At 43.6% G+C, this 20,799-nt stretch overlaps 1 protein-coding gene across 2 annotated transcripts in view; it reads left to right on the plus strand.

The window, feature by feature from the left end:
* NAB2 (NGFI-A binding protein 2) overlaps positions 1–20,799 on the plus strand; it is a 51,185-nt gene that overhangs the window by 5,885 nt on the left and 24,501 nt on the right. For both annotated transcript variants that reach the window (XM_029594876.1, XM_029594878.1), the window contains exons 2-5: positions 13,072–13,891; positions 17,694–17,827; positions 19,731–19,782; positions 20,575–20,704. In XM_029594876.1, the coding sequence (XP_029450736.1) occupies positions 13,072–13,891; positions 17,694–17,827; positions 19,731–19,782; positions 20,575–20,704 (1,136 nt within the window). The remainder of the gene's footprint in view (positions 1–13,071; positions 13,892–17,693; positions 17,828–19,730; positions 19,783–20,574; positions 20,705–20,799) is intronic.

Raw genomic sequence — 20,799 nt, forward strand, 5'->3', positions numbered from 1 at the left:
CTGCAACTTCACCTTAATAAGGGTTTATGGATTTTTCCTCCAGGAACTTGTCCGAACCTTTTTTTAAACCCAGATACACTAATAGCTTTCACCACATCCTCTGGCAACAAATTCCACAGTTTAATTATGTGTTGTGTAAAGACAAATTTTCTCTTCTTAGTTTTAAATATATTACTTAGTAACTTCATTGTGTGTCCCCTAATCTTTGTACTTTTTGAAAGCATAAACAACCAATTAATGTTTACTCATTCCACTCCACTCATTTTATAAACCTCAGCCCAAGTTTGGATTATGGACTTCAGGGAGATTTGGGAGGGGAGAGGCAAAGTTACAATTTATTTATTTATTTATTTATTTAGATTCTTTTATATACCGAGGTTTAGCAGGCTGCCTTCACTCCGGTTTACAATGTAAACAACATAATACATAACAAATTCATTATGAACAATGCATGCAACACTCCTCTGCACCGCCACAAAAAAAAAAGATAAAAACAAAAATCCAAAACAACATTTGCTAAGTATCACAGGATATAGAGTATTTCTATATTGACCGTGCAAACTTCTTTCATGATTTTTTTTTTTCTGTGTGTCAATTTGAACTTTTTTTTTTTTCCCAAGAAAATGTTGCGGAAAAAACCCCCATTTCACTTGTTTAAAAAGTCTAAAGTGTATTTCATTGGCTTGGCTTATTTACTTTGGATATTTTTATAGATCTGCTGGGAGAAACCTAGTGAATCTGGGGAAATCTGCTTTTCAAGTGCCAATCGGGCTGCCTCTTCCTGTACCAGTTATCGGTTTTGTTTTTTTTATCTCAAGTTGTCTGCACATGCTTTCATGCCACCTGTCAGTTGTTAGATATTGCACCTAGAGTTTGGAAAACTATTTAAAAACATACATATAAATACATGTAAAACCCCCCAAAACTTTCCAAAGCCACACAAAAAGATATTGTAGTGCAGGATTTGAGGAGCCATATTCTTCTAGGAGAAAACTAGAGCTTGCAGGTTCTGACTTCTTTCATTGGCTTGACCAAAACACGCTGTGGTCCATGAGGTTTGGAGACCCCACATCTGAAGACAAGATCTGCAAGGACTCTAAAGCTCAGGTGCTACAATGCCTTTCTTTTTTTTTATGCTGACCCTTTGGAAGGAATCACAATCTACAAAGACAAAAATATATTTAAATTGGAATTCATTTTTTCTACCATTTTTGTTCTTTTTATAGCACACCGTTTTCTCCTCTTTTCATCTTCTAATCTGTTTTACTTTCTTCTGACTTTACATCCATCCAAACATAGTTCTCTCCTTCACTTCCTTGCAACTCTGTCCTCCGCATCTTGCCCATATGTCGCAGCTGGGCTGGCCGATTTGGGGATGCAGGAGCAGACAGGTCAGGGTAGATCTTCTGCTTGACCAGACACCTTCCCTTTGGGTTGAGCCCTCCGGTGCTGGTGACTGGCAGGTCTTTTGGAGGGCTCAACCCTCCCTGGGTCAGAAAGAAAGTACTCAGGAACAAGGAGTGCACCAGCAAGCCAGGGCAGACAAGGAAAGAACAAAGGCAGGGCAAGTCCGAAACAGAGTGCAGGACAAGGAATACACAAGTGAACTAGGCCACCGTAAGACCTAGACAGGACACAGGAGGGCCGCAAAGAGGCCCACAGGGAGCAGAAGGGCCATTGAGAGGCCCATAGGGGACAGAAGCACCACTAGCAAACACAAAGAACATAAGAAGTTGCCTTACTGGATCAGACCCGAGGGTCCATCAAGCCCAGTACCTGTTTCCAACAGTGGCCAATCCAGGTTACAAGTACCTGGCAAGTACCCAAACATTAAATAGATCCCATACTATTGATGCTGGTAATAAGCAGTGGCTATTCCCAAAGTCAACTTGACTAATAGTTTATGGACTTCTCCCCCAGGAACATATCGAAACCTTTTTTAAACCCAGCTACACTGACTTCCTTAACCACATCCTCTGGAAATGAATTCCAGAGCTTAATTGTATGTTGAGTGAAATAATTTTCTCTGATTTGTTTTAAATGTGCTGCTTGCAGAAAAGGGAAGTTACTGGAGGGCCCAGATAGGACAGGAGAGGACATAGAATAAAAGTAGACAAGATAGGCCCAAACAGGACAAGGCAAGAGACAAGACAAGGCAGGGTAGACAAACAAGAAGGTCTAAATAAGGCAGGAGCTATATACAGGAAAAAGGGGCAAGGTTAAACAGGCAAAGGTCCAAGCACAAAACAAAGGCAAAGTTATACAGGCAAGAGCACAAGAACAAGTGGCCAAAGGCAGGGAGGAGACTCCTCGCTGAGGCAGGAAGGTTGTGGGGCCTTAATACATCATTCAGTCTTCAAGACAGCGGCTGGAGCAGGTCTGAGTGTGGTTCAGTGAGGGCCCCTGCTGGCTGGGGGGGGGGGGGCGCACTGTCTAGCAGCCAGACTTGTGACACCATCTTTAACTTCTCAAGCCTCTATCTCCATCTTTCCTGTTGTCCCCCACCTTACATTTCTGTCTCAGCCTCTTGCCTCTTCTAGCCTTCAATCACCTCTTCTTTCATTCATTCCTCACAGCCCTCCATCTTCCTTCTCTCACCCCCTCCCAGCCTACTGTCTCCTTTCCTTCATCCCTTCTCAGCCTTCCATGTTTCATCTCATTCCATCCCAGTCTTCCACCTCTTTCCCTCATCCCTCTAGGCCTCCTTCTTTCATCTATCATCCTGTCCCAGCCCTCCATCTTTCTCTTTCTATCACCACCTTAACTTAATATATTTCTTGACTAACGTTACACCACTTGCTCAAGGTTGTGTACAAACAGATCAAATCAGTAAACAAAATATAAACAATGCATAAAATAAATGATCATAAACAATAAATCGTACATACATTTAATGGAGCCCTTGTCCCAATCTTGGTTTGGGCACCAGGGCTCATGGGGCAGTCATAGCCAAGAGCAGGCCCTGACCTCCTGGGGTTCCACATCAAGGAGAGGAGCAATGTGTGGAGAAAGATAAAGACACAGCAGAAATGTTAAATAAATACTTCAGTTCAATGTTCAAGAAAGAAGACCCTGGAGTAGGACTGTTGCTGGTTGACAAGAGCATGGATGGGAATAGGGTATACACAATCCTCTTTACAGAAGAGAATATGTGGGAGGAACTAGGAAAACTGAAAGTGGACAGGGTCATAGGTCTGGATGAGGTACATCCCAGGATACTTTCAGGCCGATACAGTAAAGCGCGGCCGCGCTCGCGCGTTTTTTAACCCGCATGAGATGCACGTTTTAAACGCGTAAGCCGGACGTGCGATTCAGTATCGGCTTTTATGCGTCTTTAGCGCGTGCCGAAAAAGACGCGTTGCCATTAGCGCCCGCCGCATGTATATGGTATGTTAATGATCGGATTAACTATTCCCCTCGATATAGTAACGCGTGCCCAAAGTAGCGCGCCTTTAACCTGTATATTTACCGCGTCTTTAACCTCTATATTTACCACCTACCCTGACCCTGGCGTTAGTGTGGTGTTGTGCTCTGTGTGACAGTCAGCATTGGACTGGACAGCTTCATGGACAACATGTATATATTGGCTTTGGCGATCTTTTTCATTCTGATGAGAACCAGAATAAGAAATGCTCGGCGAGCAAATTCTAGACGGCCGACTGGAGACAACAGCCAACAGGAGAACCCAGCAGCAAGACCGGAGAGGTATGTTTGTGTTCTTTTTTTTTGAGTATCCAACGGTACCATCTATCTCTGGGCGTCTCTGAGGCTCCGGGGCTCCAGCGGAGACACGGACGCCGGAGAGAAGGAAGTTGCGCTAGGCCTTCCTCCGGCGTCTAGAGATATGCTGGCGGGTCCACTCAAAGAACTGTTCAGTAGATGACTGGAGAAGAGTGGTAGTGGTCCTGTTTCACAAAGATGGTAGCAGAGGGGAGGCTAGAAACTACAGTCCGGTTAGCCTCACCTCGGTAATGGGAACATTAATAGAGACTCTGCTGAAGAAGGGAATAGTGAACTATCTACAGTCTGGTAGGTTGCTGGATGTGAGGTTTTACAAGGTCCTGGCAAACACATCTGATTATCTATTTTGATTGGATGATTAGATCAAGGAAGAACATGCAATGTGATCTGCTTGGATTTCAGCAAAGCTTTTGATGCAGTCCCACCTAGGAGGCTCATGAACCAAATAACAGTGGTTGCCGAAGTGCTGGAATGGCTTACAAATTGGTTGACTGACAGGAGACAGCAGTCATGGTGAATGGAACTTACACCAAAGAGAGAACAGTGATAAATAGAGTCCCTCAAGGATCGGTTTTGTGACCGTATCTGTTTAATGACTTCATGAGCAACTTTGCAGAGGGGTTAGAAGGAAAAGTTTGTCTTTTTGTGGGTGATACTAAGATCTGCAGCAGAGTTCACATGCCTGAAGGAGTGGAGAGAATAAAAAGCAATCTAAGAAAAATCAAGGAGTGGTTGAAGGTTTGGCAGCTGGGATTCAATACTAAGAAGTGTAGAGTCATGCATATGGGGTGCAGTAATCCAAAAAGAACTGTATGAGAAGGGGAGTAAAAGATTAATGTGCACGATTAGAAGGACCTTGGGGTGATAGTGTCTGGCAATCTGAAGGCAATGAAACAATGTTATAAGGTGGTGGCTAAAACCAGAAGAATGCTGGGCTGCATAGAGAGAAGAATAACCAGCAGGAAAAAATGAGGTGATAATGGCTTGTACAGATCCTTGGTGAAGCCTCACCTGGAGTACTGTGTTCAGTTCTGGAGACTTTATCTCAAAAAGGAGAGAGACAGGATGGGAGTGGTCCAGAGGAAGCCAACCAAAATGGTGTGTGGTATACATCAAAAATCATATAAAATGAGACTGAAAGACCTGAATATGTATACCCCGAAGGAGAAGAGAGGTGCAGGAGAGATATGATGCAGATCTTCAAATACATGAAATGTATAAACAACAAACCTTTTCTGCTGGAAAAGAAACTGCAGAACTAAGTCATATGAAATTCCAGGGGGAAGGACTCCGAAGCAGCATCAAGAAATATTTCTTAAGAAAGATGAAGAGTCCTATTTGCTGTGGGGGGGCTGAAGGAGGAGGAGGAGGCTGCCCCCTAGAATGGGCTTCTGATGGGGGTGGGGGGGGGGTAAGAAGTAAGCGAGAGAGAGTGTGGGTATGTCTGTGCATGTGAAAGCATGCGAGAGCATGTGTGTCTGTGTGTGTATGTGTGAGAGAGAGCATGTTCTGAGGTTGAGCATGTATATGAGAGAGAGGTGAAAGATTGTGAGCAACAGCTCCTCTCCTCTCCCGCTAATCCACGACAATTTCAGGGAATATGGAAATCAAAAGATTCCAGGTATGGTTAGCAGGGGATTTTTTCATCCTTTTTAAGTATTGGGTGGTGTTTGTGTCTGCTATTTTGAAATATTTTATTGGTCTTTGGAAAATTTATATGAGTTTTAAATTAATGGATGTTATTCTGGTTTTACTTCTTTTGATTTATATTTCCTGATTTAATTGTTTGATGCTTTGAGGAATTATAATGTTTCTGTTTTTCCATTGTTGCACTGTATACATAGTCTGGCTTGTTGTGGTTTAGAGTTCAGTTTTTGTCTGCACGATGTTATTACTACTTTACGGTCACTTTATTCTTCTTTTGGTGAGGGTCTGATTGTATTTTGCATGTGTGACAGAGTTGACGTATTCTGTTAGTCTGCAGGTTGTGTGCAGGGACCTATAGCAGCTTGTTTTTTCTGTTTTCCTAATAGTAGATGTATTGGCATTTTAGGGCCTGGTGTAGTAATTGCAGTTTTGCCTTTTCATAAGCAGGATTGTTAGTGTTTGAGTGCTGGCAGTTATTGCAGTTTTGATATGGGAGATTTACTATATTGAAATTGTAATTGTTTACTCATAGCTTTCTGAGGGCCGAGCCCATGCCCAACAAACATTACAATAGACCTAACACCAATTTCGAGGGTCTTTTTTTTACTTTTTTGCATGGTTTTGCAGCAGTGCATATATATACATGTTGTAAATGATATTATTTCTTCAGAAGACTGTACATTAAATGTTCTTGTTCATATAAAATCAATTATTAAAAATGCATAATTTTTAATTGTGTGTAGGGAGGGTGTGATGGGTGAGGGTTGGCAGGCTGTAAGTTTTTTGCTTAGAGAGTCTAATACTCTTGCACCGGGCCTATGAAGATAAGAAAGATAATGGAATTCAAAGGGGCATGGGATAAACACTGCGGATCCCGAAAGGCTAGAGGAGGAAATGAAGAAGTAGTTGACCTATGTTAACTTTGGGTGTAACATTTCTGCATGGGGATAAACTGCACAGAGCGGCAGTTACTATCCTCAACAGAAAAATGGAGATGTTCTTTATGGAACGGCAGTTACTACCACAAGCAACTTACTGGACAGACTATTTGGCTGTTATCTGCTGCTATTTGTTATATAGAAACATAGAAATGATGGCAGCAAAGGACCAATGGTCCATCCAGTCTGCCAGTCAAGCTCATGGAAGTTTGTCACGCCATCAAGTCACCCCCATACTTATCAGTTTCTCAGACCGTCAGTCAGGGCCTTGTTGCTTGCTGTTTGAGTCCAGTTCCCTGTTTCCTTCTGCCGAAGAAGCAGAGAGCAATGTTAGAGTTGCATTAAGAGTTTCAGGCTTATTGGTTAAGGGTAGTAACAGCCGCATCAGCAAGTTACCCCTGTGTTTATTTGTTTTCCCAGAATGTATAATTCAACATCCTTGTTGCTTGTTATCTGAATCTAATTCCCCTTTCCTCTTTTTCCCTAGCCGTTGAAGCAGAGAGCAATGATGGCATTACACCAGCAGTATGAAGTCTTATTGGTTAAGGGTAGTAACCACTACACTAGCAAGTTACCCCCATGTACTCATTTCTTCATTTCTTTCCTCTAGTCTTTAGGGATCCACAGTGTTTATCCCATTCCCCTTTGAAATCTTTCACAGTTTTTGTCTTCACCTCCTCCTCTGGAAGGCTATTCCAGGCATCCACCACCCTCTCCCTGAAGAAATATTTCCTGACGTTGGCTCCGATTCATTCCTCCTGGAGTTTCATTTCGTGACCCCTAGTTCTACTGATTTCTTTCCCATGGAAAAGGTTTGTTGTTGATTGTGCATCATTAAAACCTCTCAGGTATCTGAAGGTCTGTATCATATTTTCCCTGCACCTCCTCTCCTCCAGGGTATACGTATTTAGGTCCTTCAACTTCTCCTCATAAGTTATTTGATGGAGACCACCCACCATTTTGGTCGCCCTTCTATGGACTGTCTCCATCCCGTCTCTGTCCCTTTTGAGATACGGCCTCCAGAATTGAACACAGTACTCTAGGTGAGGCCTCACCAATGACTTGTATAAGGGGATTATTACCTCCATTTTTTTTAACTAGTTATTCATCGTTCTATGCAGCCCAGCATTCTTCTGGCTTTAGCTATCGCCTTGTCACATTGCTTTGCCGTCTTCAGATCGCTAGACACTATCACCCCAAAGTCCCTCTCTTGCTCTGTGCACAACATATGGCTTTTTTGGTTCACCGCACCCCAGATGCATGAATCTGCACTTCTTGGCATTGAATACCAGCTGCCAAATCTTTGAACACTGTTCAAGTGTCCTTAAATCATGTCTCATTCTCGCTACTCCTTTCGGCGCGTCCACTCTGTTGCAGATCTTAGTATCATCCGCAGAGAGACAAAATTTAACTTCTATCTCTTCCTTGATGTTGTTCACAAAGATACTGAACAGAATCAGTCCCAACAGCAATCCTTGCATCACTCTGCTTAACACCGCTCTCATCAGAGTAGGTTCCATTTACCATCACATGTTGTCTTCTGTCCATCAACCAGCTTAATCCATGCCACCACCTTGGCGCTCACTCCCAGGCTTATTCACAAATTTCTTATGCGGGAACGTATCAAAATCTTTGCTGAAATCGAAGTAGATCACATCGAGCACTCTTTCTCGATCCAATTCTTTAGTTACCCATGGTACTATGGGAGATTTCTCCTCTTCTAAAACTCTTATAAAAGACAAATCCCCTCTTGATGTACACTTCTCCACAAATTCTTCCAGATCAAATTAGGAATTTTAATTACTTCTTCCTGAAAACTTTTCTTTCACCTCAGGGATTCTCTCTGTCGGGAGCCCCAAAATCCTTTCCTTCCCGGAAGTCCTGGGAATCCCAACCTTGGTCCTCACCCACTTTCCCTGTGAAGGAAGAGACTGCATTAAGTGTCCTCTGCAAGGAGACGAGCTCCTTTGTTACGTGGCTCAGGCTGGAACTCCTCCTGCATTGCATGGGTGCAGGAGTTTTTTCAAAGCTATCTTGCTTCCCATTGAGACGTGACAAACCCCACTCCACTGACCGCACACTGGCACACCAGGTCCGGGGAAAACTTGGGGGTTCCCCTATATTAAAAGCAATCAAGGACCCAATACATAGACATCAAACCACATTTAATAGCAGCAACACAACAGACAAATACATTAGAAAAACAGAAGAGCCTAATAAAAAAAAAAAAAAAAGTCAAGAAACAGCCCTTCTTTCTCTCTTCTCCCTCCCTTTCAGTCCTCCATCTCCTATCTGCCTTGATCCTTTTCCAGCTTCCTTTCTCTCCCCTACACACTCGAGAGCTTTTGCCCTCCCAGCCCTCCTCAAAGGGACCGGGATTAAAGCGAGTGTCCTCTGTCCTTGTGGCCTCCTTCCTCTTCCTCTGGCAGCAGCCTGCAGGGCAGAGCCACAGGGACGACGGCAGCTTGAGGGAGCTAGCAGCGGCTGTTTAAATGCCACAGGAGCGACAGAAGAAGAAAAAGGACAACTCTCCTCCCAGTTTCCTTTCCCTACTGGATTCATGTTAGAGCACAAAAAGAAGGCAGGACTGGGGTGCACGGAGCACAGCTTTTCTTCACCCTCTCTGCTCAGCCCTCTACTCTTCTCTGCCTGCGTTGGGACCGTGTTACTGCTTCTGTTGGAGGGAGGACAAACGTCCCAGGAGTGTCCTGGAAGATTCGGGAGACTTGAGCTGTTTGTAAGATAGCTGTAATTTCAGAAAACACGTTGTCCCTCTTCATGAAAGTGGAAATAGGGAGGAGACGGGTAACTACAGGCCAGTTAGTCTGATGGAGAGGATATGGAGTACCTTAAATCCAGTGGGTTGCACAATCCAAGGCAGCAGGGTTTTACCAGAAGAAGATCATGTCAAATAAATCTGGTCCATTTTAGCAGAGTGATCAGTAAACTAGATCAGGAGTGAGCAGTGGATGAGGTTTACTTTGAATTTAATTAAAGATTTTGAGAATGCTCTACTTAGGCTCGTAAATACGCTGAAGAGAATAGGGAAGGTGGTAAACTGGGTGAGTGATGGTTGAGGGTAGTAGTAATTGGAATTAATTCCAAGGAAAAAGAGGTGATCAGTTAAGTGCCCCAGGAGGCAGTGTTGGATCTGATTTTCCTTCAATCATTTCATAAGTGATATTGCAGAGGGACTGGTAGGAAAGGTTTATCTTTTTTGCTGATGATTCCAAGGTCTGCAATAGGGTTCACATTCCAGATCAAGCTGAAGAAATGATGTATGATCTAAAAAGGTTTGAGGAGTGGTCAGGGGAAAGGGATTGTCAGAAAAAAGGAGGCAATAATGCCTGCTGCTGTACAGGTCATTGGTAAGACCTCATCTGGAGTATTGTGTCCAGTTCTGGAGGCTGCAACTCCAAAAGGATGTAGACGGAGTAGAGACAGTGCAGAGAAGGGCTACTGAAAGGGCATAGAGTCTACACAATCAACATATGAGATAAAAAAAATATATACAGTATATATTAGAGCAGACGTTCCCAAACCTGTCTTCAAGGACTCCCCCCTACCAGTCGGGTTTTTGGGATATACAGTGTGCAATGAATATACATATGAGAGATTTGCATGCACTGCCTCCATTTGTACACAGATGTTTTTTATGCATATTTATTGTGGATATCTTGAAAACTTGGATTGGCTGGGAGTCCCTGAAGAAAGGTTTGGGAAACACTGAGATAGGAGGTGGGGGAGGGGGATGGAATTTAATAGAAACCTTTAAAGGTATAAATAAGCAAATCTTTTTCCATTGGCGAGGACCTGCTATATTTGATTAAAAGGTCACGGCATAAGGCTGAAAGAAGTAATATAAGCAGGCCTTGAATTAGGCATAGGCAACATAGACAATTGCCTAGGGTGGCATATTTTGAAGGTGTCAACTATCCAGGCCAAAGAGGAACCTGTATCTGCTTGCTTCAGGGCCATGCGCCATGGAACTTTGCCATCATGGCACTTTGCCTATGGGCACACAAAATCTGGCCTTGAATATATGGCAACTAGCTGTGATTCATTGAAAATTAAACGGGGGATATTTGGCCCCTTCACCCTCCTACCCTACTTAATCCCAGTGCACACCCCCTCTTCCCAGCCTAATCCCAGCAGTTTCCCTCCAGCTCCCCAGCCCAGTCCCAGCATTCTCTACCCCACTGTCCCCAGCTCAACTCCAGTTCTCTTTCCTTCACCTTCCCCCCCCCCCCAACATTCTCTCTCTTCCCCAGCACTCTCTCCCCCCCATCCTCCTCAGATGGCCCTCGCCAACATGCTCCTTTCTCCCTCCTACCATCACTGCTGCATCCCTCCTTCAGTCTGCATGGGCAGATACAGCCATCAAGGCTGTTTACTCCATCCGAGAGAAGACTGCTGCATATCTAAATTGTTTCCCACAATATTTTTAATCACTATACAAAATCAATTTATAACATTAATTTATACATGTGTTACAAGTGAATGGTGTTCACATACAAATATCAAAGTTGGACCATATGACAATTAATTCAGACAATACAGAAGATAAAAACATCACTCCACAATCACTCCCATTCATACTCCAACCACCTCATCCATTCACATTAAAAAAATCAATATACAAAAATATTGCACATAAATTCTGTTAGTGTGTGTGTGTATATATACATACAGGGTGGCCCATGGAAAAGTAGCCTGCCTGTGTGGCACTGGTATTGGAGTATATATGTGTGTGTGTGTATATATATATATATATATATATTTTTTTTTTAATGTAAATGGATGAGGTGGTTGGAGTATGAATGGGAGTGATTGTGGAGTGATGTTTTTATCTTCTGTATTGTCTGAATTAATTGTCATATGGTCCAACTTTGATATTTGTATGTCTTCTCTCTGATTTAGCAGTTCTATGTATTAGTGAGAGAGGATAGTATTTTCCTTCTTTTGTTTTTTTATACTTAGCTGTTTTCTCCATCCACCAGTCCGCACAGGCTGCTGTCTTCTGGCCATTCCAACCTGCGTGGACTGCTGACCCCTCAGTCCTCTTTTGGCCATGCTGGTGAGAGGTCCGTGCATGGTTCTCCTGCAGACTGATGCCACATCTTCTGACCCGCACATACGCAGTAATCACCACTGCTGGCTCTGATAAAGACAGAGACACCACTTCAAGCGTGGTGGTGGATGCCTGGAAAAGATTGCCAAGGGGAGGTGGTTGTGTCAAAAAATATATACAGAATTCAAGAAATCCTGGGAAATGAGCACAGAGGAATTTTGCTTCTGAAGAAATGAAAGTAGAGTTGCCACAATTCCATATCATAAAAAATATGTTAATCCAGTACTGTTTGTACTCCGTTGTATGCATGGGCTTGTATGTCTGATTTTCCTTAAGAAAAAGGTAAAGCCAGAACTGACTTAGTTTGGTCCTATTGACATAAATTGTTTGTAACCCCCGAGCAAAGGTAATGCCAGAAATCAAGTGCTGCTTTTTCAGCATCGCAAAAGGAGGATAAAATGGGCAGACTAGATGGACTCTGCAGTTGTTATCTGCCATCATATTCTTTGTTTCTGGCTTCTGGGCATGTTCCCATTTTATCTCTGGACATAGTTCTGTTATCTTGTAAACAAATTAGAACTACAAGTCCAGAGGTGCAGCGATGGAAAAACAGGTCCTGGCTCAGCCTGTCCCATGGAGCTTGTTGCCAACCTTACAGTCCCTGTAACCCTGAGCTGTCAGATCTAGGATTGGTTTTCCACCCCGTCCGGCTGTTCTCATCTTGTGGAATCCATGGAAATTCCAAAAAGTGTATAAAAATTGAAGCAGGGTAGCCCCTATCTTATCCTCCATACATTTACAAAAGTGCATTAAATAACAAAACTAACACCTTTTATTACAAAAGATTTCAATTTTTAAACTATCACTTTTTTTTTTTTTTTACAACATTAAATGACTTATAATAGGAACAAAAATCTATTTTATACTGGAAGAAATACATCATAAAATCAATCATTACCTTATGAACCTACCAAGAGCATAAGTAATACAATATTAATTATAAGTCATTTAATGTAAAAGTTTTTTCTTTTCGGGATTTTGCCCATAGAAGTTAGTATTTTTTTGGAGTAGTTTGAATTCACGGAAATGGCAGAGAGAAGGGTAGGTGAGAAAACCAAGACTAGCTCTGAATCTTATGATGACATGAAGCTAGTTTGGCAACATGGTCCTGCTCTTCTTTTTTTTTTTTTGCACTCCCAAAGCACCTTGGAATCTGTAATCCTGCTTTTCTCCAAATGAAGCAGTTTCATAGGACAGCTACGACGGCTAACAGTCACATAGCATCAGCTCAAAGATGAACACAGCCTGCATTTTGGATTCTGCTTTCGCTGGGTAGCAACTGCAGTTTTGCCACTAGTGAGCTGAACAGCAATATTCCTTCTAATATTTTGTGGGCTGTGCATGTAAAAAATGTCTCATGTGCCAACATAATATGCAGATTTGTGTATAATATTCTTCAAAACACCATCCTAGTTTCCTTTTCTTGTCTGTACTGTGTTTTCCTGCATGCTTATTTCATGATACATAAGTGCATGCACATGCGTATGGCTTTCAGGGAACAGCAATGATGAGCTGTGAGAGGGATGGAACAGCCGTACGCAGGACTCATTGGCCACAGTTGCCCAAGTCTGACTTTTGATGCTTAGTGGATGTTTTCTTTCTCCTTTTATGCAGGTCCAGCACTGACCTGACCACTATGTCCCTGCCCAGGACCCTTGGAGAGTTGCAGCTCTACCGTGTCCTCCAACGAGCCAACCTGCTATCTTACTATGAGACCTTCATCCAGCAGGGTGGCGATGATGTCCAGCAACTGTGCGAAGCTGGCGAGGAAGAGTTCTTGGAAATTATGTCTCTCGTTGGCATGGCTACTAAACCTCTTCATGTCCGACGACTACAAAAAGCCCTCCGGGAGTGGGCCACCAACCCAGCCCTCTTCAACCAGCCAGTGGCTTCCATCCCTGTTAGCAGCATACCTTTGTTTAAGATCTCCGAGACAGGGGGGAGGAAATCCATCAGCAATGGGCATGGAAACTCTGGAGATAACCTAAGTAAGGGTTTTAGAGCCCTTCCATCTGGAAGTTTCAGCCCCAGAAGCCCATCTGATCACGGGGAGAAGCTTTCTCCTTTGCAGGTACCACAAGACGCTCGGCTGTGGCATGGTAGGAACACACCAGAGCCAGATGGCTTCCTGCCAGAGGATGAGGGAGCATGTTTGTTTCCACCAGTGGTGGAGAACCCAGAGAAACTGGATGTGGACATGGTACGAACCATCTCTGAAAGCGTGGACCGGCTGATGAAAAGCTTCCCGCAGAGCGAGCCTGCAGAGGCCAGATCACTATTGAAACTGAACAAAAAACTGGCCAAGTCTGTGGGGCACATCTTCGAGATGGGGGAGCAAGACGGGCGGAAGGAGGAGGAAATCCGGAAGTTCAGCATCATTTATGGCCGCTTTGATTCCAAGAGAAGGGAGGGGAAGCAGCTCACGCTACACGAGGTCAGGGAACATGTTCCAGCATGTTGCCAGAATTATACACTGGCTAGTCTCCTGCATGTTTCTCTCCACCACCAACTTCAGTCTATCAAAGATGCCCTGGAGCAGTCCAGTTGGCAGAGTTTATAAATGTTATTGCACCTACAGGTATATGCTTTTGTAATATCAGTTTGTAACTGTAACCAGTTCACTTTCTATTGGAAAGTGTGTTTCACATTTAGAATTGAGATAAAGCAGAGCTGCCAAGTGACCCAGATCCTGATGAGACATTTGAGGCCAGTTCTGCCTTTTTGACTTCTCCTCATCCCCTTCACCCGCCCCTGATATATTACAAAGCCTCCTAGCACTGATTCCAAACAAAATGCTCAGGACTAAACATCCTACAATGCACTTCTGAATGTAGGTTCCAAAGCCAGGCCTGACCCATGGTCTTCTGCAGGAGCCAGATCACTTGGCCATGTGATTATAAAAGTCACTAAGATATAGTTGCACTGGAGAAGGTACAGAGAAGGGCGACTAAAATGATAAAGGGGATGGAACTGCAACTACTGGAGAAGAGATGTCTGAGTGGGGGATATGATAGAGGTCTATCATATCATGAGAAGACTAGAATGGGTAAACGAGGTTAGCAAATAGCATATTTAAAACAAATCAGAGAAAATTCTTTTTTATTCAACATACAATTAAGCTCTGGATTTAGGTGCTGGACGATGTGGTTAGGGCAGATAGTGCAGCTGGGTTTAAAAAAGGTTTGGATAAATTCCTGGAGGAGAAGTCCATAAACTGCTATTAATCAAACTGACTTAGGGAATAGTCACTGCTATTACTGGCATCAGTAGCTTGAGATCTATTTAGTGTTTGGGTACTTGCCAGGTTCTTATGGCCTGGCTTGGCCACTGTTAGAAACAGGATACTGGGCTTGATGGACCATTGGTCTGACCCAGTATGGCAACTTCTTATGTCACCAATTTAAGTCTAGGCCTGACTCATGCAGACTCTCCATGTTCTAGGACAGCAAGAACAGGACATTGGCTGTTTTGGTTTTATTTGCTGATTTTTTTTTTTTTTTTTTTTATTTTTATATTTCAAACTCCCATCCTAATCTATCTTGGCACCTGCTATAGCCCCTGTCAGTTCTGACAACGAATTCAGCAGCGCCTGCAGCTCATGACACATTTGATTAATTAATTTTGCTTCCATTTATAACTGGCTGAATGTTAAAACAAAATCTCTGAGCCAAGGATCAAGCAGCATACAATTTGCATTTTCTTAAGCTGGGAGTCCTCAGCCTGCTTTTTCAGGGAGTAAGGTGAGCAGGGGCAGTTTTTGGTTGTTTTGTTGTATTTTGAAAGCCTTTCCATTTTCAAGGCTCCACTGGCTGCCAGTTTACATTTTGCTGTGAGAACGAGCTGCTACAGCTGTAAATTTGGAAAGATCAGTCAAAGGGTTTCCCTTCCTCCAGTCCCAAGATGACAGAAGATATTGCCAGGCTAAGAAGCCACCTCCTAATGAGTTATTTTAAGAAATTTGGATGGAACAAAAAAATCCAGATGATTGCCACTGGGAATTTTTTCTAGGACCTTGTTTAAATTATGCTCACCACATGAACAGCAGGAGTGAGCTCAGGGTAAAAAGATGTGTTTATTTATTTTATTTATTTATAAATTTTTATATACCGCCGCTCATCAAAGATATCACGTCGGTGTACAGTGAACAGGAACTTACGCCGGAGCGTTTTACATTTAACAGAGTTATATAAGCGTTATACAATTAAAAAAAGGCAAGTATATAAATATTTGAACATAAAACAAGTAGAATCTTTTACAAAAACAGAACTATCATTTAGTTGTAACTTAACTGAGCTGAATTAAAACAACACTATAGAGTAAAGAGGGTTCAAGGGGAAATAGGTAAAAGCTAAGGGAAAGGGTTAGAGGGTGATGGAGTTCTAAATAATAAGTGGTAAGAGGGGAGCAAAAGTGCTAATCTTAAATTAGGAGCAATATGGTAGGATCATTAGAATAGGAGCAGAAATAGGGGAAGTTAGAGATGGTATATAGACAGGGGATGTCTGGTAGAAAGGCAGGGCAGGTAAAGGAGGGGAGGACATATTTATTTCAAGTATAGGCATGTGTGAATAACCATGTCTTGAGTTTTTGCTTGAAAGTTTTGGGAGATGGCTCAAGGCGCAGTTCGGTGGGCTTGGTATTCCATAACAAAGGGCCAGCAAAAGAAAGCGCTCGCGCTTTGGTAGAAGCATAGTTATATAGTTTGGGCGAGGGGGTCTGTAATGTGGCAAGGTATTGATTTCTGGTGGGTTTAATAGAGTTTTGAAATTGTAGTGTATTATTAAACCATTTCATTTCAGGATTGTGGAGGGCTTTATGGATAAGTGTTAGTGTCTTATAGTGTATGCAAGATTGAATGGGGAGCCAGTGTAAATCCTTCAAAACTGGCGTAATGTGTTCCTTTGCGTTTGTATTAGTGAGGATGCGGGCTGCAGTATTTTGCAGGATTTGTAAGGGGCGGATGGCATTTTTAGGTAGGCCTAGGAGGAGTGAATTGCAATAATCTGTTTTGGAAAACAACATGGCTTGTAAAACTGTCCGGAAATCAGATGTGTGAAGTAAGGGTTTCAATTTTTTGAGTGTATGTAATTTGAAAAAATTTGAAAAAAAGTTAAAAAACTTCCTAAAATGACTGGAGAAAGTACATCTAAAAACAGATTTCTAGAACCAAAAATAAAACCAAGGCAAACTTAATTTCATTTAATATGAGACTTATAGTCTGCCTTCTCAGGTAAGCGCTAGTTGAAAGCAGATTACAAATAAGGGCAAAAAAGCATACAGAAATTCCATGATAAGACAACTACTGATCAGCTACCTAATAACACAGGTTACAGTAAAAATATGTAACAGTATCCAAACATACCAGCATGTTCCTACAGAACATAAGATGCACTGCTGCCCCTTGCAAAAACATAATGCCCCCACTTGTTCATTTACAATTACAAATAAAAACAAAAATCATATGAGAATCCTATGAGAAACTACAGATTACCTGCCTAATACATATTACAGTAAAACATAGGGCTTTTTCCTAGCGTGTAGCAGATGGACTCAGGACCAATGGGTATAGTGTGCTCCTGATAGCAGTTGGAGACGGAGTACTGGCACACTTTTCCTAAACCTGCTTGATTTGCTCTCTCGTCCCTCCGTTGAAAAAAAAACAAACCCCAAAAATATGAATCCTGCATGTGAGTGTCTGCACCTTTGTTTCCAGAGAAATAGCATGGAAAACATACAGCAATCCAAAACATATCAGCACCAGAATAACATACGGAACTTAGGGTACACCATTATGCCCCCACACAAGTGATGCTACTTAGTATATTTTATGATGTACTGCCATTGTCCTTGGTACTGTAAAGGAGAATTTGTGGTTACAAATCCCCTCCCTTAATCTCTTTCCCATCTAATGAGCTAAAGTGAGGTTGATGGTAGACATAGGATTAGAGCTTGGCCCTTTCCCATCCCTGCATTCCCGCCAATAGGCCACACAAGGTGAGTGGGAAAGTGGCTGCCTGGGTATAGCAGTGGAAATGTGCGGAGGTGTCTTTTTAGGACAAGTAGGGTTTGTGGTTTTAGGCTAGGTTCAGGTGAACGCTATGTACCAGATGTTAAAGTCTCCAGCTACTAGGAAAAAAAAATACCCGCCCATCTCCTCTTCCTCCCCCTTTCTCACCAGCGCACGGTCCTTTGCCTCCCTGGTGTGGCCACTAATGTTATGGTCTCTTTCCTTCCAGCTGACCATTAATGAGGCTGCTGCCCAGTTCTGCATGAGAGACAACACCCTCCTCCTGCGTCGGGTGGAGCTCTTCTCCCTGTCCCGGCAGGTGGCCCGGGAGAGCATGTATCTGACCACGCTCAAGTGCTCCAGGTAAGGCTCTTGAGGGACCTTCCGTTTTTTACTGCATAATCCTGCTCTCCACCACCTCTCTGCTTACTCCTTCCTATCAGACTCTCTCCTCGGGGTGTCATACACAGCCTCTCTCTCGCCCCTTTACTACTTTCCATTCGTCTCTCACCAGTGAGCCATTCAGTACGGCCCATCTGTCTTCGTACTTTATACTTGGACTTCTGCAATCCAGTCTAAAGGCCCTGCAATGTGTGCAAAATTCTGCAGGCAGAATCATGGCCAGAACCCCAGTTAGACAACCTATCTCACCAGCATTGGCGAAATTCCACTGGTGGATTCAGTTCAGAGTTTTAATGCAGCTGCTCAAGGGCCTAAGTAACCTTCTTCCTGCCAGCTTTAATGCTTCCTTAAAGCTTTATTGACCAGCAAGGCCCTAAGATCTGCAACACAAAGATCACTAGACATTCCATCATTCAAGTAAGTGAGACTCGACGACTCCCGCAAGCGGCTATTTTACATTCAAGGCCCAGATCTTTGGAACTCACTACCACGCTCATTAAGGGATGAGAGTGTTTACCTATAATTTTGCAAGATGGTAAAAAGTTTTCTTTTTCAGCAAGCCTGCCCTGAAATTTAGCCGAGAAGTATCATGATCATAATCAGGAGCATTATTTTTAAAATTAGGTGGTAAAATTAGGTGGTAATTTTCTATATTAGTTATCTGTTTTGTTTATCCTATGGATTTGTTTTATTGACCAATTGTGAATTTTATTGTGTCTGTTTTATGATAGTTTTCTGCTAATTTGTTTTATGTCCTATTGATTTTATGAATGTTTGTGGGAATTGCAGAGAAGTTTTTGATTTGCAGTATATAAATATAAATAAATAAATCCCATCTAGCTCTTGTCAGGGAGCCATCCAGCACAGTTCATCTTTATTCATATGTCTTCCCATCTGATGCTCATCAGGGAACAATTTCTTCTGACTATCCTATTGTTAACCATAGTCTGTTAGAAGAGCACACCTTGTGCTTTGCAGTCCAGTTTCTCCGCACAGTATTTCCGCCACTAAACCAAGAGGACACGGGCAAAGTAAAGGTCTCCTTTACATGCAGTGCCCTTACATTCTCTCACCGTTTTTTCTCCCCTGTTATGTGTGTGGATGGCAGAGGGGGTACAGCTGCACAGGTGGTACATATGTATTACTTCCCTCCTCCCAACTTGTGCTGCCCACTCCCAGGGTACTGCAGTCCTCACACCTCGGCTATGATATGGGGCTCGGTGGTGTCCTTTTCCTCCCCTGACGTAATTCGAGGGTGGTGGTGGTGGTGGTGGTGGGACAGTGCAGGCTGGAAATCCCGATCCTCCCACACACGTCGCACGTGTGCACGCTTTCGTTTCCAGACGTGGAGCCGGCGATGCTTTCAGAGCCTAAAAGTGAAAGTGAATCGTGGATCTTGGGGGGGGGAATGTGGTAAGTCTGAAGCAGCAAAAATGACGAGGAGGCAACTTTGAGACTTAACCAGTTTTATTGCAGCAGGAGCTTTTGAGGACAGAGTCCACTTCGTCAAATGCAGAGCTTCTCAGAATGTCTCTTTTCCAGAAGGGGTGTTTTTTTTTTTTTGTTTGTTTGTTTTAAACCCCAGTCTTTTGCTTGCGTGGGTGGGACATGTGACCATGGTCCTAGGGAGAGAAGGGATTCACTGGCTGTGGGGCAGTAACCTACGCGATGAGTGATTATAGAATCACCTGCTTTCCATGCCTGTGAGGGGAATTTAAACTTATATTGGCGGACAGAGCCCAGGGACCCCCACCATCAGGATGGCACTGACAGCCTGGGGAACCCCCCTCAGCAGAAATCGAGCGCCCTGATCTCCCCAGAACATGTTCTAATGGAAGCAATTTGTGTGTCTTTCCTCTTTCAGGCTACACCCCGATGACACTGGCGCACCACAGCCCAAGAAACTGAAGCAAGAGGTAAATTTAAAAGAAGCTTTTTTTTGGTTTGGACTGTTCTGCTTGGGGAGAGGGCATGGCATCCATAGGAAATGGTAACATGGGGTTTTCTAATAAACCTGTGGCTAGATACAAGCTTTTCTGAAAGGAATAGACCTGTGCTTGCTGCTAGCAGGGGGTTAAATGGTAGGTTCCAGCCCTGGTATCACGCATGTGTAGAATTGCTCAGAGGGGCCACGAGGGAGGGGTATGCATGCAGCAGGAGTGAATCCTGCCACCACCCCACCTCCCCTCCTCATCTTTCCCCTCCACACTAATCTGGAAGTCCACCCAAGAAAGTGACTGTAGCGTAGGTGTCAGAACCCAGAGCTGACTACAGTCTGGGCAGCAGGAAACTGTTGTGTGGACTTTGAGCACTCTTTGGCCTCGTCTTTTCAGGGGCGCCCCTGTCCTGGTGTGCAAATGCCATTTTGTATTTCTTGTCCTTTTGCTTTCCACCAGCATCTGCCCTTATCCTGTGCAGACCCTGCTGGGATTTTTAACATGGCACTAATTACCCTAAGTAGGCTGAGTCCAGCGTTCCTTCCTCTTCAATCCCCTGAATCCCCTGCTCTCTAACCAAACAGAAGAGGGCCCCCGCCTGCGGTCATGCTGCAGAGTCCCAACCCCACTTGTTGGGGTTCCTATGACAGATGTGATGAGATCAATCCTGTGTGTGTTTTGAAGGTGATCCACGGGGGGGGGGGGGTTAAGAGAGTAAGGGTCTCCCCTGAGAGTGACTTCCCAGTGTTGCGTCTCCCTCTCTCCATGCAGGTTGTGGAGCAGGGCCCCGCCGAGTCCCTGCAGCTGGCTGGTTGTGACCCTTATGCCCCTGTATTCCGTGCCAACGTGGAGGAAGACACTGGCAGCCTCTCAGGAGAGAGTCTGGACGGCCACTTCCAGGGTGAGTCCCACAGCAATGGCAGAAGCACTGTTGGAGTAGGTGGGGAGGAGTAAGGGGGGTCAAAAGGCCATTCAGTGCATTTAGTATAGTGGCAG

The sequence above is a fragment of the Rhinatrema bivittatum genome, chromosome 3 (assembly GCF_901001135.1).
Source record: "Rhinatrema bivittatum chromosome 3, aRhiBiv1.1, whole genome shotgun sequence".
Classification (NCBI taxonomy): Eukaryota; Metazoa; Chordata; class Amphibia; order Gymnophiona; family Rhinatrematidae; genus Rhinatrema; species Rhinatrema bivittatum.